At 40.4% G+C, this 18,861-nt stretch overlaps 1 protein-coding gene across 1 annotated transcript in view; it reads right to left on the bottom strand.

Moving 5' to 3' along the window:
• Window positions 1-18,861, bottom strand: part of foxn3.S (forkhead box N3 S homeolog) — a gene marked incomplete at its 5' end in the record, with an annotated part of 68,395 nt that overhangs the window by 39,820 nt on the left and 9,714 nt on the right. Inside the window, 1 exon segment of the mRNA NM_001096709.1 lies at window positions 7,897-8,033. Coding sequence (NP_001090178.1) covers window positions 7,897-8,033 — 137 coding nt within the window.

Here is an 18,861-nt window from a genome sequence, read left to right as displayed (position 1 = left end):
TTTTCTAGATACAGCGATCACTAGATATTGGGCACCCAAGGCAATCAAGTATCTGGCAGATTTGGTGGATGGTTCGACCTTTATTGATATGAACCCATTGAGAGACAAAACTGGGACCCCAAATATGCCCATGTATAGGTATCTCCAACTCCGCCATATGTTTCGGGCTCAGTTTGGGACAGGAGTCATGGTACTAGAGGAACCCCGGGTGCTTAGCCAGCTCAGACACGAGGACACCTCCAAAAGGATCTCCAAATTATATGCCATAATAGTGGAAACTGGTCCCAAACCCTTTGATAAAGCTTTAGCTGCGTGGAAAAGAGATATTCCAAATCTCAGTATTGATCAGTGGGATGAAGTAACAGGGAATCTTTATAGCTTCCTCATTAGTGCCAGAGACAAGCTTATTCAGCATAAATTTATTCTAAGAACTTACCTCACTCCCAACAGGTTATATCGCATGGGGAAACTCCCTGCACCACTATGCAAGCGGTGTGGGGAGCAGGATGGGTCCTACTGGCACATGATTTGGACATGTACAGTCATCAATAGATATTGGGCAGCGGTAACACACCATATCCAGGACATTCTTGACCTTCCTTCCGTCTGTTCCCCTGAGATTTGTTTGTTGGGCCTAGTAGATGACTTTCTTATTGCAACCAGAGTTCTAGTTAGATCCCTCCTCTACTATGCTAGGAAAATAATTATTATGAAGTGGATGGCTCCTTTACCTCCAAAACAGGGTGACTGGGTACAATATGTTAATAACATGCTCCCTTTAATCAAATTGACCTATGAAGCCAGAGGATGTCCTGGAAAGTTTGGGAATATTTGGGACCCTTGGACCGATGTGCACTTGCCAACATTGCCTTGAATTCTGCATGATATTATTCTGTGTGCTTATGGAATGTAATAGTTGCATATGGACTTGCTGTACCTCCCCCCCCCTTTTTTCTTTTCTGTATCCCGCTTTTTTTTTGTTTTTCCTTTGGAAATGTTAATAAAAAGTTACCTATTAAAAAAAAAAACAGCCAAAAATAAAACATGGTAAGCAACTGAAAAAAAAACTATTTCCGGTGAACAATCTGAAAAAAAGTGTGTGGAAGTTGAACAACCCCTTTAAATGTATTCTCTGGTGGTCAGCTCAGGCATGCGTTTTTGGAGAGAGCCACAGGACATTGATCTGGCACTCCAACTTCCAAACTGGATTGTTTCACTCATTCAGGCAGAATTGCTGCATTATGCTCTGAACAAAGCCAGGAGTTTTTTAATTCTATAATCTCATTTCAAATGCTCTTGCCCAGTGCCCATTCATCTAGCCCTGAAATTGCAATCCTCTTGCAGTAATCAGAATTACTAATTGATGCCAGCAAGCTGATTCCCACTTCTGACATGTCTGTGTCCTCTGCTCAGTTTGTTTGTTTTCCCGGGGGAAGCCGCCCTCTGTTCCCTTTATAGTGCCATGTAAACAGAGCCGTGCATAATAGGAATGAACAAATCTGTCTAAATTACACAGCAAGATGGAACGAAAGTAAAGAAATCCATTTTCCATTCATTTTCCATTCACTTTGTTGCCACAGAACTCCTGGACTTTTAACCTACTATTGACTAGATAATAATAGGCTTAAAGACCTGCACTACAAAAGGCAATATGGCAGAGAAAGAAATCACACTACATACTTACCGCAGTTATCCTAAAAGAAACCAACAGCATTTCCCTGTGACTGACTAATGTTCAACAGGCTGACAGCTGACGATTCCCCCTGTACATGATATGCTCTTAAAAGCCAGCCTGTCTCAAGATTCCACTGTTAAAGGAACAGTTTAGTGTAAAAATAAAAACTGGGCAAATAGATAGGCTGTGCAAGATAAAAAATGTTTCTAAGGGCAGGGGCACATGGGCAGATTTGGGAAGATTTAGTCGCCTGGCGACTAATCGACTCTTCTGCGGGGCGACAATCTCCCAGAACTGCTTGCCGCCTGCTATAATGAGAAACCGCCAGCACCAATGCACCTGCGGCACTTCGATTTCCGAAAGCGGCATGCACCCAACACCAATGCACTTGCGCCGCTTCGATTTCCGAAAGCGACATGCACCCAACACCAATGCACTTGCGGCGCTACGATTTCCAAAAGCGACTTTGGAAATCGAAGTGCTGCGAGTGCATTGGCGCTGACGTTTTCTCATTATAGCAGGTGGAAGGCAGTTCGGGGAGATTGTTGCCCTGCAGAAGAGGTGATTAGTCGCCAGGCGACTAAATCTACCCGAATCTGCCAATGTGCCCCTGCCCTAATAGTTATCTATTTAACCAGTGAACAATTCCTTTAAAGAGGAAGGAAACCTAGTCGGCGCAAACCTTCCACCCCCCCCCTCCCGTTTGTTGCCCACCCTCCCTCCTCCCCCCTGGCCTACCCGTCCCGCTGGGCAAATGCCCCTAACTTGTTACTTACCCTTCTGCGCAGGTCCAGTCCAGGGAGTTCACCGACGACATCATCTTCCACGCGATCTTCTTCCTGCTTTGAACGGCGCATGCGCAGTAGGATCATTTCGCCGGTACGATCTACTGCGCATGCGCGTGACTTTTGGTGCATGTGCAGTAGATCCGTACCGGCGAAATGATCCTACTGCACATGCGCCAAAACGCCGTTCACAGCTGCCTACCAACATGAATCAGAGATTGTGTGGCCAACTTTAGAGTCCTTACATTGGTTGCACATTCTTTTCCCCAAAAAAATTCTAACTTAATGGATCGGTAACACCACATATGAAAGTTCTCCATACAGATCTAAATATAATGTACCATTCCCTTGCTCTTATTAAAAGTGTTTCTCTCCGAAAATATAAGCTGTATGGCATATAACAGAAGGAAAGAATTATGACATTCAAACTGTCTTCCTATTTGTTAAATGGGAAACATGCTGGATATGATAAATGCTGGCAATGTCAAGTTGGCATCTCAGAAGAATTTGGTTTGAGATCACCATGGAAATCAAATGATCTGTGTGTAATGTGCCTAATATAATTTATATAAAAGCTATGCTGTAGCAGAAGAGGCAGCCATGCAGAGTCCTTTATGGCCCTCTCTGAAGAAGAGGCAAGAGATAAGCTATTTAGAATACAGTGGGATAACAGAGAAGGAAAAGTTAAATGACTGGGCAGCTGCCAAGCTATGGGCACCCCCAGTGAGTATAGTCTCTCACCTGTTACACGGAGCCCCCTGACAAGGGCAGCAGGTGAGAGACTATTGTATTGATACTGCATGTGGATTGACTCACCACCATTGACTTTTTTTTCTCCCCTTTGGCAATTCTGTAGTGTATAGTACTGGAACCTGTGGAACATTTGTTACTGCATATGATCTCAGGCATCTAGTCAAAGAGGATTTTATCATTTGGTTTCAGTATTTCAGTATATGTAGCTTATAATATAATGGTGCGTAATTGGACAGCGCACAAGGTCAGAGATTTTGTTCCTTAAAAGGAAAGGTTATTCACCTTCAAAACACTTTTTTTCAATTCACTTGTTTTTAGATTGTTCCCAAGACTTTTTTCAATTACTTTCCATTATTTATTTTTCACGTTTTTTCCAAAAGTTTAAAGTTGAATGTCCCAGTCTCTGGTGTTTGAGTCTGGCAGCTCAGTAATTTAGGTGCAGACTAGTCTAAACTGTTACAATTTTACAACATTGAGTTGATACATTGGAGCATCTCTCGTATCAACTGCTGCCTGTAATGAAACCAAGAGATTCTGCTCAGCAGGGACAAAGATAAGAAATGCATCAATTTAGAACAATTTACTGGGTCGGCGACCCCCCTCCCAGAGCTGCTTCAGAAGGAGAGAAAGAATAACGGTGACACATAGAAAGTCATTAGAAAAAGTCGTTATTTCTGGTGACCTATCTGAAAACAACTAGTTCTTTGAAGGTGAACCACCCCTTTAACTATAAGGTAAGCTTTTCCTTTATTTTCTCTCATTCACAAAAAGCAGTAAAGCTATATCCCTAATCCTTCACTGGAATGGGTTACCATACCTATTAATACAAATAATACACATTGGGAATATGCACTCTCTGTGGCTTTGCAGGAATAACTAAAGCCACACATAGTAATGTTTAGCTCTTTATCCACACCAGCTGAAGTATACGCATTAACCACTGGAGATTTCTGTAGCTCTTGAAGGCAAATGTATCCAGACATTTGTTTAACTGTGACAGATCCTTCAAAGTGATGTTTTCCTGGGGCTGTACGACCAACAAAAATGTTCTGATTGATGATCAGATGTGCCAGAATGAAATGCTTTCCCTTTATGGGCTACTAGGGGAAGATAATGGTGGCTCTGCACAATGTAACATCTTTGCTGCCCTAAAAAGAGAGCAAAATAGCATTGCTTTTATTGTAATTGTTATTAAGGGGTGGGGGGGAGGTTTTTAGCTGCACTTCACGGCACAATTTTCTTGTGCACTCTTTTCCCCCCTGAAGCTATCTGACCTAAGTTGTCATATCAGATAATTCATGCCACTGCTGATTTAAAAAAAAACCCAAAGAAATAATGACAAAAGCAGGTACCACATCTCCGAAGAAAAATCTTGGCGCCAACTGTAGCCGCTACGTGGGGTTATTTGTTGCCATGGTAACTGTGTAGTTATACGTGCAAATGTCCTGTCCTTTTGCCAGGCAACTAACAGCCTTGTGATCCAACTGCACCTGTCTCCGCTATGTGTTGCTATGGTGACGCTCCAGTTGCCATAGTTACCATCACGCTAATCGCCTTGCTAGGACAGACTTACGGCAGTATTCCCCTAAAGCCCAGCTGTTCCTCCCATCTCTAACTAAAGATTGACTCTCTGGGCATGTGATGGAATGCTCCTCGATAGCGATGGAGGGAAATGTCATTAAATAAATAAAAAAAATAAGTGTGTGTGTGTGTGTGTGTGTGTACACACACACACACACACACACACACCTATATATATATATATATATATATATATATGTTTTTTTGAAGAACATTTAATGACGTTTCCCTCGCTATTTTAAGATCCTTTTGAACAATGTATAATCTATGTAAAGTCCTGCAGAATATGTTGCCACTATATTGTTTAATAATACTATCTTGCCAAAACCTCCAGTTAAGAACTTGAACAATGGTCCATTCAAGTGTATCTTGTAAGATCAATGTCACATGGTGTTTTGCCCAAACACGTAGAGCAAAATTATCACCCTGAATTCCGCTTTATGGCAACTGCCTGAAAACACTTGGCCAACCACTTACAGGAGATCTGCAGTGTATTACCCAATTTTGTTTAAACAAAGCATTTGAGAATCATAAACTTTCATGTATGAATTCACTTATCTACTAGATTACTATGGAAATGTATACATATGCAGGCGGATTAAAGCAGCCAACTCAGTCTGGGGGATTATTGGCCCATGTATGGGGCCTCCAGATGGGATTGCCCAACCAATATCTGCCCAAATATGTGGCAGATGTCAATCAATCAGGTTTAAACATTCTGTTGGGTTGAGGACTGCAACAGCTTGTTGATAAGGTCTTAATTTAAAAGATCTCCAGTCTGATATTGCCCAGCTTGAGGTGGGCATAGAAGGGGAAAATACATTCATTTGAATCTTCCACTTAATATTAGCATGAATCCATATAATTTCTAATGGCATGCATCACATATTCTTCCAGGGAAAATGGCATTGCAGCCATTTCTGCTGATTCAATATCCAATCTTCTGTGCCCCCATCCCAGTGTATGCATATAAGCTCATGAAACCTTCATTTCTTTCTTGCAGCAAGTCAGGCATAGGGGGTCTCTGCCTTAAAGAGATTGGTTTACAAACTGAAGTCAGGAGCAGAAGCAGAAAGACACACCACAAACTATGATTTATCCAATTATCTAGTTCACTATGACATTTCCATTAATCAGATCAGACCCGTTTCTGGTTTACCGCCAGCCTGGCTATACACATAGCAATAGCGTGGGACCATTTTCATGTGTATGTAGGTATGCATTATATGTGCTAGCAGGTACTACTGCTGCTACCGAATAAAGAACTTTCTGTAATCCAAACAGGTCAGAAGTCATTTCAGATGACAAAGCTACCTAAACTATCTTACATATGCAATTATAACAACAGTATCTTCTAAATACAGAATGTCTTTTGTCACATCTGCTCTTATTGGGTATTTTTTTTTTATAATGTCTAATAATTTGTATCTTAAGCACCTGAGCAGATACAAAGATACAATATATTGCAATATAAGATCAAGGTACAGAGCAGCAAGTAAGTAAATGAAGAATTCTACAGTGTTTGAGATTTGTGGACACAAAACTTTTCCTTGCAATAACACTTCCTATGTTTCTTGTACTAAAGCACAGAGGCCTAGCTCTTACTGAGTGTAACCCAAGTTCATATTCCAGTGAGCTATACACACACATTTTACAAAAGCCATTAATTAGAAAGCCACCATGTTCCTCTGGCTGACTGACAGGAGTACTGCACAAACAAACAGAGTGTAACCATAACAAAACAGGTCTAGTGCTTGGTGGCATGGAGACCATGTAACATAAACCTAAGGAGTGTCTATTCTACTTAGTACAAGAAGGACAGGAATACTATCCATAACCTGCAGATATGTGCACCCAAGTGACTTTGCTAAAGAAGGCTTTTGTTTTATTTTTATCTGGTTGTCCTTTATGAAGTTAATGGAGGCTTCAGATGGGCACATGAATGGGACAACACATGCAGGGACTCCTGCAAAGTAACAAAGGTAAGGTTGCTAGTGGTACAACAAACAAAGAATTATTAGTAGTCATATTGGGGCTGCCCATACCATATCAGTGATAGCCAAACCTTGGTCGAATCCAAGTGCCTAGCTGGACAGAATGCAAACCCTAATAAAATAAGTAAAATTTTTGCATTCTTAGAGAGAGCGACAACTTTTGGCAAGCAGAACACGCATAATTTCTATCCAATGCAGACGTGAATGTGCATATGTAAATTAGGATTTGGTTCGTGATTCTGCAAATCCTGCATGAAAGACTTGGGATTTGGCAGAATCCCATCTAGAGAAACGGCATTGCATGTATGAGAAATTCAAAGCAGGTAAAGGCAAAGTGCGATTACCAAATCAAGAGAGCAAGCACCCATAGCTGGTAATTTGGCTGGGATATTTGATGTACGATAACAGACACAGACCTTAAATGGACTATGAACACAATACTTTTAAATGCACAGGACATGGAACTGCCATGTACACATATAATGGGTATATGTAGCGTGAGCAATGCCCACAAAACATGCAGTGGTGTAGCAGCAGCTCTCTTGAGGTAGTATGGTACCCCTTTTCCAGGAAATCTGTCATACCGAAAAGGCCATTTTTAGCAAATAATTTAATTTTTTAAAGAATAATTTCCTTGCTCTCTGTAATAATAAAACAGTACCTTGTACTTGATCCTAGCTAACCTGCATGAATCCATATTGGGTGTAAAACAACCCTATTGGGTTCAATAAAAAGGGCATCCTGGTAGGCTGTAAAATATATTCTCTTACATGCTGAAATCTAGTACTGCATCACAATTGCTCATTATAAAAGCAATATTTATTTTATATTTATTGGAATTCCTGTTTTGGTTTTACTACTGTTCCTTATTTTCTTGTCCCCCTTTTTGTGTTCTTTTATCTTAAGATTTGTAGCTAAGATGTACACATTGTAAGTAATGAAATATCCTTTGTTGATCAAACTATGACATAATATTGCAATGTCTATGAACAAAGAAAACTAAATAGAAAACAAAGTCAATCAGTCATATTGATTTGTAGTAAATGAAAGATTGCAGTTTTACACATTTGCTGTATACTTTATGCAGAAGTCTAAAGTAAGCACTTACCTTTGATATGCCTGAGGAGATGTGGGCGGGGTGTTGAAAACATATGAGTAGGGATGATAAGGGGTCTTTTTCAAGGCTTGTATCAGGTTTTGCCTATATTCAGGATCTATGCACCACAGAGAACCTTTGCCAATGCTCTGCAACAAAAAAATGCTAATCAATGTGTGTACTCTACCTTTAGTCAAAACAAACTTCGAGAGATACTGACACCAAAAAATAACCTTTTTATATGTATCATAACATTGTCTTTGAATGCTATTTATAATTTTGCCATAAAAGTATTTGCCTGATGCCTTTACATTACCTTTCTTACTACTTTTTTCCCCGAGTGCCATCCCGCCAGCGATTTCGATTCTAGCCGACGGGAAGACAGTTCAGGGAGATTAGTCGGCCAAAGAAGAGCCGATTTGTCGGCGGGGGCGACTAAATCTTCCCCCATCTCCACGTGTGTCTCTGCCCTTCAGCTCAGATCAGGGTGGGGGTGGGCAGTGAAACGGATACAGAACTATTGGGACTTTGGGTGCAACATGCCTAAACCCAGTCCTGCCATATATTAAAGGGATCCTGTCATCGGAAAACATGTTTTTTCCAAAACACATCAGTTAATAGTGCTACTCCAGCAGAATTCTGCACTGAAATCCATTTCTCAAAAGAGCAAACTGATTTTTTTATATTCAATTTTGAAATCTGACATGGGGCTAGACATTTTGTCAATTTCCCAGCTGCCCCTGGTCATGTGACTTGTGCCTGCACTTTAGGAGAGAAATGCTTTCTGGCAGGCTGCTGTTTTTCCTTCTCAATGTTACTGAATGTGTCTCAGTGAGACATGGGTTTTACTATTGAGTGCTGTTCTTAGATCTACCAGGCAGCTGTTATCTTGTGTTAGGGAGCTGTTATCTGGTTACCTTCCCATTGTTCTTTTGTTTGGCTGCTGGGGGGGGGGGAAGGGAGGTGGGTGATATCACTCCAACTTGCAGTACAGCAGTAAAGAGTGATTGAAGTTTATCAGAGCACAAGTCACATGACTGGGGGTAGCTGGGAAATTGACAAAATGTCTAGCCCCATGTCAGATTTCAAAATTGAATATAAAAAAATCTGTTTGCTCTTTTGAGAAATGGATTTCAGTACAGAATTCTGCTGGAGCAGCACTATTAACTGATTCATTTTGAAACATTTTTTTTTTCCCATGACAGTATCCCTTTAACTGTTTTTCCCAGGAAGCAGCCTCGTTCTAATACACTAGTCCAGTCCAACTTCTGTGGTACTGGGGGATGGAATTTTTCTGGTTTACCTGGTGGAGGGCTGATAATAATAATGGAAATCAGTGTTAACCACTCCCAGTTTTTAATCCATACCTACTTTAAACCAAGTCCATGTTCTCACAAGAACTTTTAAAGCCATATCCACATTAATAGCGATACCAAGGGCTGGAATTTGTGAAAAAAGTTTCTTAAAGGAGAAGGAAAGCTCCAAGACAGTTTATTGGCAACAGATTAGCCACAATAGTGCAAGATAGAATGCTATATTTATTCTGCAGAATGCTTAACCATACCTGAGTAAACAGCTGTAGACACTGTCTCTGTTTGTTTAGGATAGAAGCTGCCATATAAACTCGGTGTGACAGCTTACTTACAGCTCTGAGCTCAGATTACAGCAGGGATGGGAGGAGGGAGAGGGAGAGAAGCAAACTGAGCATGCTCGAGCCCTGCCCTGGAGGTTTATGCTGAAAACAGGAAGTCTGATACAGAAGCCCATGTATACACAATAGATGGAAAGAATGCTGTGTTTCTTTTGACAGAGGACTCAGAGCAGCATTACTTTATGGGTTTACTTATTTATATAGACCTTTCCGATAAAGCTTACTACATTTTAGCCTTTCCTTCGCCTTTAAGTCATATTAAAGGAGAACTAAACCCTAAAAATGAATATGGCTAAAAATGCCATGATAATGACCTTATTGCGCCAGCTTAAAGTTTTAGCTTCTCAATAGCAGCAATGATCCAGGATTTCAAACTTGTCACAGGGGGTCACCATCTTGGAAAGTGTCTGTGACACTCACATGTTCAGTGGGCTCTGAGCAGCAGTTGAGAAGCTAAGCTTAGGGGTCGTTGCAAATGATCAAGCAGAATATAAGGTTTGCCTGTAATATAAGCTGATGCTACAGGGCAGATTATTAAATTCTGATGCTAGTTGCGCTGGTTTCTGTGCTACCATGTAGTAATTATCTGTATTAATTACTAATCAGCCTTATATTGTAACATTTATATTCTATATGTACTGTATATTTTGAGTTGGTTACTAAGTCCAGTAAGGGCCAGCAGCACAGAGCATGTGCAGTGAATGAGTAGAAAAGAAGATGGGGAGCTAGTGGGGCATCTTTGGAGACACAGATCTTTAATTATAAAGAGCTGTGGTTGCCTTGGGCTGGTACAGAAGCCGAAAATATAATGTACAACATTTCTAGCCTATTTCTTTAGTTAGGCTTTAGTTCTCCTTTAAGACATACCCTTAAATGCATATGTCTCCTCTACCCCTGTGGATAGTATAGCACACACCAGCCTATGATTAAACACTTTAAGGACCCCGTAGTAACTATTTCTAAAAGCCGACAAATCCCACCAGGCTCACCTTCCACAAGTAGCATAGGACAGGAGAGCAGAAGAAGAAGACAGGAAAACCAATCGGGACCATGCAAGTAACTATCAGGTCAGGAATACTCTATGACAAGCAGTACTACATACAGTGACACAAAGCCAGCACCTCTCCTTTAGTCTGTATGAGGTGTGAAAAATGCAGTCGCTTACATTCTGAGTTTAGGGAGTGAACAATGCAGGTAATTAAGATGGCCATACATTATAAGATCCACTCATTTGGAGAGGTCGACAAGCAGACCTTTCCCCTGAGATTCCCACTTAAACTGGGCCATATCGGGCGAGGGATTACTGTGATGAGAAAACGAGTCGTCAATGAGCCGATGCAGTCCTCTATCCAACAAGAAAATAAAATCTGTCCGATCAACATCTGGGCAATTTTCAGCCATATATCAGTCGCGTGAGCCCTTCAGAGGGCCTCATACACAGAGCAAATCAACATTTTAAAAGAGACATACAGGATAAATGAAAAAAACCCTAATTTTGTAGGCATTTATGAGTAATATATTGTGTTGCTTTTACACTGTGATAAAAATTAATATTATCTTTAAAAATTGCCCCTTTATTGGAGCTCCCAATAGATGTTCTCTGGTCCATGTTTCAAATGAGGAGAGGGTCTGTCCTAAGGTCCCTGACGAAAAACTCTCGTGGAGCTCTACCCTTAGGAGCAGATTTATCAAGGGTTGAATTGAAAATTCAAATTCTCAAGCTTTTTTTATGGTCAAAACTGCCAAATTTGACTAGGGAGTTATCCAAACTCAATTCGAGCTTTTTAAAAAAAATTCAAATTCGATTTTCGAGATTTATCATTGGCCCTTTAAGAATTTGAATTTGACAATTCACCACCTAAAACCTACCGAATTACTGTTTAAGTCAATGGGAGAGGTGCAGGGATTAATTTGGAGATGTTTGCAGCCTTCCTGACATTTGAGTTGAGAAAAAACTCGAATCAAGTTTCATTGAATTCGCATCAAATTTGAGTTTTCGGGTCGTTTAAATTTGAGTATAAAAAATGTGATTTTATTAATACATTTCAACTAGTCGAATTTCGAATTTATGGGAGTTTTAGAAAACTCACATGAATTCGAAATGCGACCCTTGATAAATAGTGGGTAATAAGATTCTTTGGCATGCATGTTTGCATTCTGACAAATACTGAATCCTCCACAAAAGAATTGTCCAAACACCTGTGAATTCAAAACCCTAGTCATTTTCAAATCTGAGAATCAACCCGCCACGAAAAAATTGTGTTTTTCCTTCTGATAACAATGGCTGACTTTAAAACTTTAGAGTATTTTGTGCCAATAATATGTAAATATTATAACGTAATTAAATGCATTTTATGAATTGTAAATTCTTAGTTCGGTATCTGTATTTGTATTGAATATTTATGACATATTAGTGCCTCTATAACACCTGGAAGCATCTCAGCTATTAGGTTAAAGGCACAGGACAGTTTTGATTCCAGTTGCGGAAACACTGATGGTCAGAGCACTGCTTTCTCTCTGTTACCATGTCTAATAGAAATCTGCATTAGTTAAACAGCACACCTCAGTGACAGGTTGACCTTCACTCTAAAAGCCAAAGCATGTGTTTTTTAGAGCAGAGATCCATCTGTTGCCACTAATTAGTACTTTTACTATAGCTTGAAATTGGAAGCAGTGACATGCAGAGGCATTTTTAGAGCTCCAGTTTTCCGCCTCCTGGGAATTTTTGGTAAGTCCTTAGAAATCCATCCTTGGCTGTAGGAGTCATCTTAAACTAGTTGCAATCTCTCATCAACAGATTTAACTCTGTAGATGACGCATGCAGCAGCAGTCACCTTATTTCTTCTGCTGGATTTCTGACACTTGCAGAGCCATTTAATAGCTCTGCACAAGGCACATTTGCAAGGATTCTGAGCGGATTCAAATTGCTTGCCTGACTCAGAACTGTTCAGGTGCCTCCAGGCACTTATACAATGCTGTGAATCCCTTAGGGCTCTTACACACAGTGTTTGTGCGCTTCCCTGCATTGCGCTTTCTTCCATTCAGCCGCAGGGGAGCGCAGGAGTAGACGCATTGAATTATGTGTACTCACACAGACGCATGTAAGCGCCAAACGCAGGTTGGGACGCAGCATGTAAGAGCCCTAAGCGGGAAGTTTGACAACACAGTAAAATACATCATGGAAGCACACATCTAATAAACATTTATAAATAATACACAGATGCAACAGTAAGTGCTCTTACAGACGAGCGTTTTTACCTGCGCTCCCCTGCGTTCAGTTTTTCTGCGTTCAGCTGCAGGGGAGCGCAGGAATAGACGCATTAAATTTTTTCCAATGGGGCTGTACTCACACAGGCGCGTGTAGGCGCCGAACGCAGGAAAAATGCAGCATGTTGCGTCTCAACCTGCGTTCAGCGCCTACATGCGCCTGTGTGAGTACAGCCCCATTGGAAAAAATGTAATGCGTCTATTCCTGCGCTCCCCTGCGGCTGAATGCAGAAAAACGGAACGCAGGGGAGCGCAGGTAAAAACGCTCATCTGTAAGAGCCCTAATACTTTTAATCTAACTAATTTACCTGACGACTTCAGAAAACAAAGCGCTCAGAGTGCCATCCCATGGCCGGTATATAAGGCTATTAGCAGAACAACAGCAGCAGTCAAGACATTCCTTAGAGATATAACAGAAACATGCTCCCCAAGGCAGATGTGGCGTTTCCAGAAAAAACTGCAGTTAGGGTACTGAGGGATATTTGTCGCCTGCAGTAAATCTGCTTTACTGTGAGCGACAAATCTCCCAAAAATGCCTTCCCTTTGCCTATCCTTCTAAATGCCACAAGTAGATCTCATTGCTTGCAGTGATCCAGCTCAATCACAGGGAAACTGCCTTCTATAAGATTTTCCTGGATCACTGAAGTAATGTGATTTTCTTGGGGCAAGTTTTTGCAACGTGAAGCATATATATTGCAACGCACATTCAGGAGACTTGTAGCCTTTAGCATTACAGATTTACCGCAGGTGACTAATCTTACCCATATTTTAAAATACCTTTCATAGAGGCTCTCATATATAATTCACAGACAAATGCTAAAGTAAGAATGTTTTTCTTAATTAAATAGATTTAATTAGATATGAATATTGATGTTGGAAAGAAGCATTTACAATCAGCCAGCATATTATACTCTGCCTAAAGAGGCACTGCAACACTCCATCCACCAACATAACTCTGGTTTATTATCCCCTTTAAGGTCATACATCACATGTATATTATATCATAGATGTTCTGCTACAATTGCAATAGATCTGCAACAATGGGTCATTGCGACAGATAGGTTAAGCCAAGCTGCTGTACAATTGACCTTGTGCAGGAATGCAGAAAATTCAGAGTGCTTGTCAGCAAGTAGAAATCACAACACATTTTCAGCACAGGAAACTACAGAAGAGAAAATATAGCCCACCAGACAGATTATCATTGCTGATATAAGTGTAACACATTGCCCTATGAACATGGGCAGAGAAAACAAAAAAATGAAATGCTTCTGCCTTGTACTCTTTGTATGAATGAGGGAGTGAACAGATCAGCATATTGATTGCTCTGAGGCAGCACGCTCCAAGTGACCCAGAGGACACAAGTCACATAGATAAGGATTTATCTAAATATTTACCTATTAGCACAGAAGTGCAGCCTAATAAACCTCTAACTCTTCCCTTATGAAGGCTGGCAGCACTTTCCCTAAATGCCTATGGCACGTGTGCAATAAAACACAGCAGTAGGTTTCAGTGATATCTGCTTTTCTCTGCCGTAAATGAAAGTCTGCAACATAATGTAACATTTCTATCTTGGTACGCTGTATGACAAAATGAGTATATAAGAAAGGCAATATGAAAATGGCAATATCATACAAATCAATGTGGTGTTCATGGCAAGTGAAGAGCCCTATCCAGTTACAAAACGTTGTTATTTAAAGTTAAAGGAATTGTTCAGTGCAAAAATAAAAACAGCGTAAATAGGATGTGAAAAATAAAAAATGTTTTCAGTATAGTTAGTCAAAAGTGTTATGTATAAATGCTGGAGAGACTGGATGTCTAACATAATAGCCAGAACACTACTTCCTGCTTTTCAGCTCTCTTGGTTTCCACAGCCAATACTGGTGGTCGGATCGTGGGACCGCATCAACGAAGAGATGCAGTCGAGATCCAACGCGATTTTTAACCCTACCCGATCGACATCTGGCCAGCTTTTGGCCAGATATAAATCAGAGAAGCCCGTCAGAAGGCCCCACACACAGGCCAATAAGCTGTCGACTCGTCTGTCGGCAGCTTTTATCGGTATGGCCAGCTTTACTCAGAGCTGAAAAGCAAGAAGTTGTATTCTGTTCTGTTAGGCATAAAGTCACTCCAGCCTTTAGGGTAGGACTACACAAATGATTCATGCGTAATGCGACGCGCTGCACCAAGTTGCATGCAACAAAAATAAGGTAAGAGATAGAATTGTCGCAGCGTAGATTCGACGCGACACAACATTCGGATGCAGACGCATCAACGCTGCAACACCATGCAAGAATTCTATCTCTTACCTTAGTTTTGTCACATGTGTTTTGTCGCAGCACGTCGGATTGCGTCAGAATCGTTCGTGTAGTCCTACCCTTATACATTTTTGGCTAACATTTTTTATCTTGCACAGCATATTTACACTGAACTGTTCCTTTAATGGGAAGACAAGAAGAAAATACTAGATTGTACATTTTAGAGATCGAACATTCATCTGAAAAACTTTAGGCAGCACTGTGCATTAATGTTGCTGGCCGGAAGCACAAAGGTATAAACATCTGCTTTTAGTTAACAGATCCGTGTTTAGGGAAGCAGAGCTTATTTTTCAACCTTCCCCTCCACCCATTTCCATGCACAGTAGTCAGCCGTGAAAAATCAATAGAGTTTAGGCCTCTTTTGTGGTGATTAATTTCCGCCTTATGACAGTTGGCGTGCAGCTTCCCCTAACTCCACCAATAAGAGCAGCCGACAAGGACTCCAATGAAAAGCGGAAAGAACCTGCGTTTCATTTATTTCCAAGGCAACAAGTGACTCATGAGAGAAGAAAAGCAGCTGGATAATCTCAGTGGTGGAATGTTTCAGGGACTGAGCAAACTATTCCGTCAGCAGCAGATGCTGACAGTGGCAGTAAATTCACTAACAAGGTTCACTCAGGCATAAACAATTACATACTCACAGCTATTTATAGAGTACTACTCCCAGCATCCTCTAAAAGCCTGAAATACGGCATCCCCCAACTACCTGCTATCCCAGTGTATCTGCAAGATGCAAAAACCTTGGATTAGAGCAAGAATCTATAATATAAGTACTAAATCGTAAGCAGCCTATGCTCTACTTGCACATATTCATCTGATAATCACACACTGAACAGAGAACATGAAAGCAATTAAATAAACATAATAAATACTATTTTCCTACAATTCAGTGCTGCCACATATCATCCAAACCAGTCTATTTCCATAACGACCAGCCATTTATCATAAACATGTAAATGGATATTTAACTTCAATGTTAAAAAAAACTCAACAGAATAATGCCAGAAGGCAAAGACACAGGGGCCTGGAAGCCATTTCATCTCCTTACACCAACAACTTAACTGCTTCACTGCCATTATCTAATTAAATGTCATGTAATTTGTTCTGTTTGCTACCAGTGAGTGAACATATTGTGAGACATAGATGAAAAGGTTAACAGCACTTTTATAGCAGCATGTGATTATAAAGAGATTATATATATATATATATATATATATATATATATATATATATATATATATATATATATATATATATATATATATCCCACAAAGAAGGTCCGCACTCTCAGGACTTAAATTGAAAAAATGTTTTTATTTATTTACACACACACACACAATTATATTCAGGAACCATTATACTGACCTCTTTACCGGTGGTGCAAATAATAAACATCATCTAATGCTACAAAGAAGCTGTTTGAATCAAATTGTAACAAGGTTTTGGAAACACACAAAAGCAGATTAACTGCAATTAAGCCTTTATTCCATTGCCACACGACATGTTTTGGGCACATTGGCCCTTTTTCAAGCGTGAAAAAGGGCCAATGTGCCCGAAACATGTCGTGTCTATATAGCAGAGCCGGGCCAACCCGGCCAGGCGCCCTAGGCAGCCTGACGGGCCAAGGCGCCGGCTCTGTGCGCGCTCGACTGCGCATACGCAAAAGTTCGCTCCAGTGCGAAATGTATGTGCGCATGCGCAAAAGCGCATTTACACGGAAGACGCCAGTGGCAGTCGGGCAGAGACGGGACCGGACACGGGGTAGGCGACAGAGCAGGTACGTGCCTGGCGCCCCCTCAGCTTTGCGCCCTAGGCACGTGCCTACTCTGCCTACCCCTAGTTCCGGCCCTGCTATATAGGTTGCCAGAGGCGGAGCATCCAAGGAACCACCACAGGAATTGATTGAACTCAATGCTAATCAGTGTAAAAACATTTTGTCTTAAACAAGCTGTTTGGCTTCGAGTCTAGGGGACAAATTCACAAACCTCCGAAAATTTGGCAGCGACGGCTTCGCTCACAGCGCAACACTTTGCCATTCGTAGATTCACCAGGACAACGCTAATTCACTAAAATACGAAGTTCCATCCAGGGTGCCGAACGCTGGCAAAGTTGCACTAGCGTTGCCTAATTTGCATACGGCGGGAAGTTAAAGTTCAATGGACATATATGTTGCAGCAAATACAGTACACTACACAAGCCCGGGAAACCTTAATAAAATAAAATAAAGTTGTTATATTGCCCTACACATGAGCTCATTGTATAGTTTATGTGCCATATGTTAGGAAAAGCCGGGGGGGGGGGAAGTTTCAGATCTTGTGATCCTTCCTCAGGTGCTCTTATAAACAATTTTATAAGAGCACCTGAGAAAGGATCACAAGATCCGAAACATGTCGTGCATTACCAAATAAAGTGATTATGGACTAAAAGTGATTGGTTCTCCAGAATGATTTCTACAATTTGTGAAAGTTTGCAAGGTCTGGCGGTACCTTACTCTGAAGGTGAACCTCGTATACCTGAAGTATACACACACGGCTAGATCATATGGGGATATCAATTTGGGCCCCTACATGCCACATACTTAGGTAACCCAATGTACATGGTCTTCAAAGTGTTCAGTAGACCCCTGGCAACTATTTTTAGGATGTATTATTTGGGTACCTTATTAAGGACATTTTTCAAAACCACACGAAATTTTTATAAAAGTAATTTTTTTTAGGAAAACATGGCAATTTGGTAGTCTGGAGTAGAAAAGATTATTAGTTTATTTTATCAAAATCTGTCCTAAAAAAAAAAATTATGGTTATATCGATAAACTATTATTGAAATTTTAGCCATTGAAATCTGACCAATCAAGTATATTTTAACAAATATCTCTAGGTATATATGTAATTTTGTGCATATGTGCAGGACATATAGTAAAAAACATGTCATGGAGACTCCTATAACATATAAAATAAATGTTCAGGTTTCCGGATAACGGATCTTTCTGTAATTTGTAATCTTCATACCTTAAATCCACTAGAAAATCATGTAAACATTAAATAAACCAAACAAATGGTTATTGCTTTCAATAAGGATTAAGTAATCTTGGTTTGGATCAAGTACAAGATATTGTTTTATTATTACAGAAAAAAAGGAAATCATTTTTTTAAATTTGGATTATTTGTTTATAATGTAGTCTATGGGAAGATGGCCTTTCCGTAAATCGGAGCTTTCTGGATAACAGGTTTCCGGATAATGGATCCCATACCTGTACTAAAATATCATTAATAAAAGTTGAACATTAATGTGGTAAAGAAATATTCATACATAAACAGCAGAAAACATCCAATTTAACACACTAACAAACCATTTGCCACTGAGACAGCAATCACAATTAATAAAGCCTCCCAAGGTATTTTAGTAAGTGAATATATTTCCCCTGGCACATCTGCAGGTAAAGACAAATACTGACTCAGATGAAGTCTATTAAATGAATAGAAACAAGTGCAAATCACAACAAGCTTCTTTATGAAAAGTTCACTTCTGTCGCGCAATGTTGGGGTGGAGTGGGGCAGTGTCGGACTGGGATGCCAGGGGCCCACCAGAAAACCTTAGGAAAACCACTTTCCAAACTATTATACCTCCTCTCCTCACTCAACCTCTTTATTCTCCTAGTCTCTTTTCTCTAAATACTAAACTCTATTCTTCCATTATTAAGCCTTTTTGCTTAGAAATGGGGAATGACCATGAAATAGGCCAAAA

The sequence above is a fragment of the Xenopus laevis genome, chromosome 8S (genome assembly GCF_017654675.1).
Source record: "Xenopus laevis strain J_2021 chromosome 8S, Xenopus_laevis_v10.1, whole genome shotgun sequence".
Lineage (NCBI taxonomy): Eukaryota > Metazoa > Chordata > Amphibia > Anura > Pipidae > Xenopus > Xenopus laevis.
The sequence above is the reverse complement of the archived record's forward strand: the minus strand, read 5'-3'. Positions and strand labels throughout refer to the sequence as shown.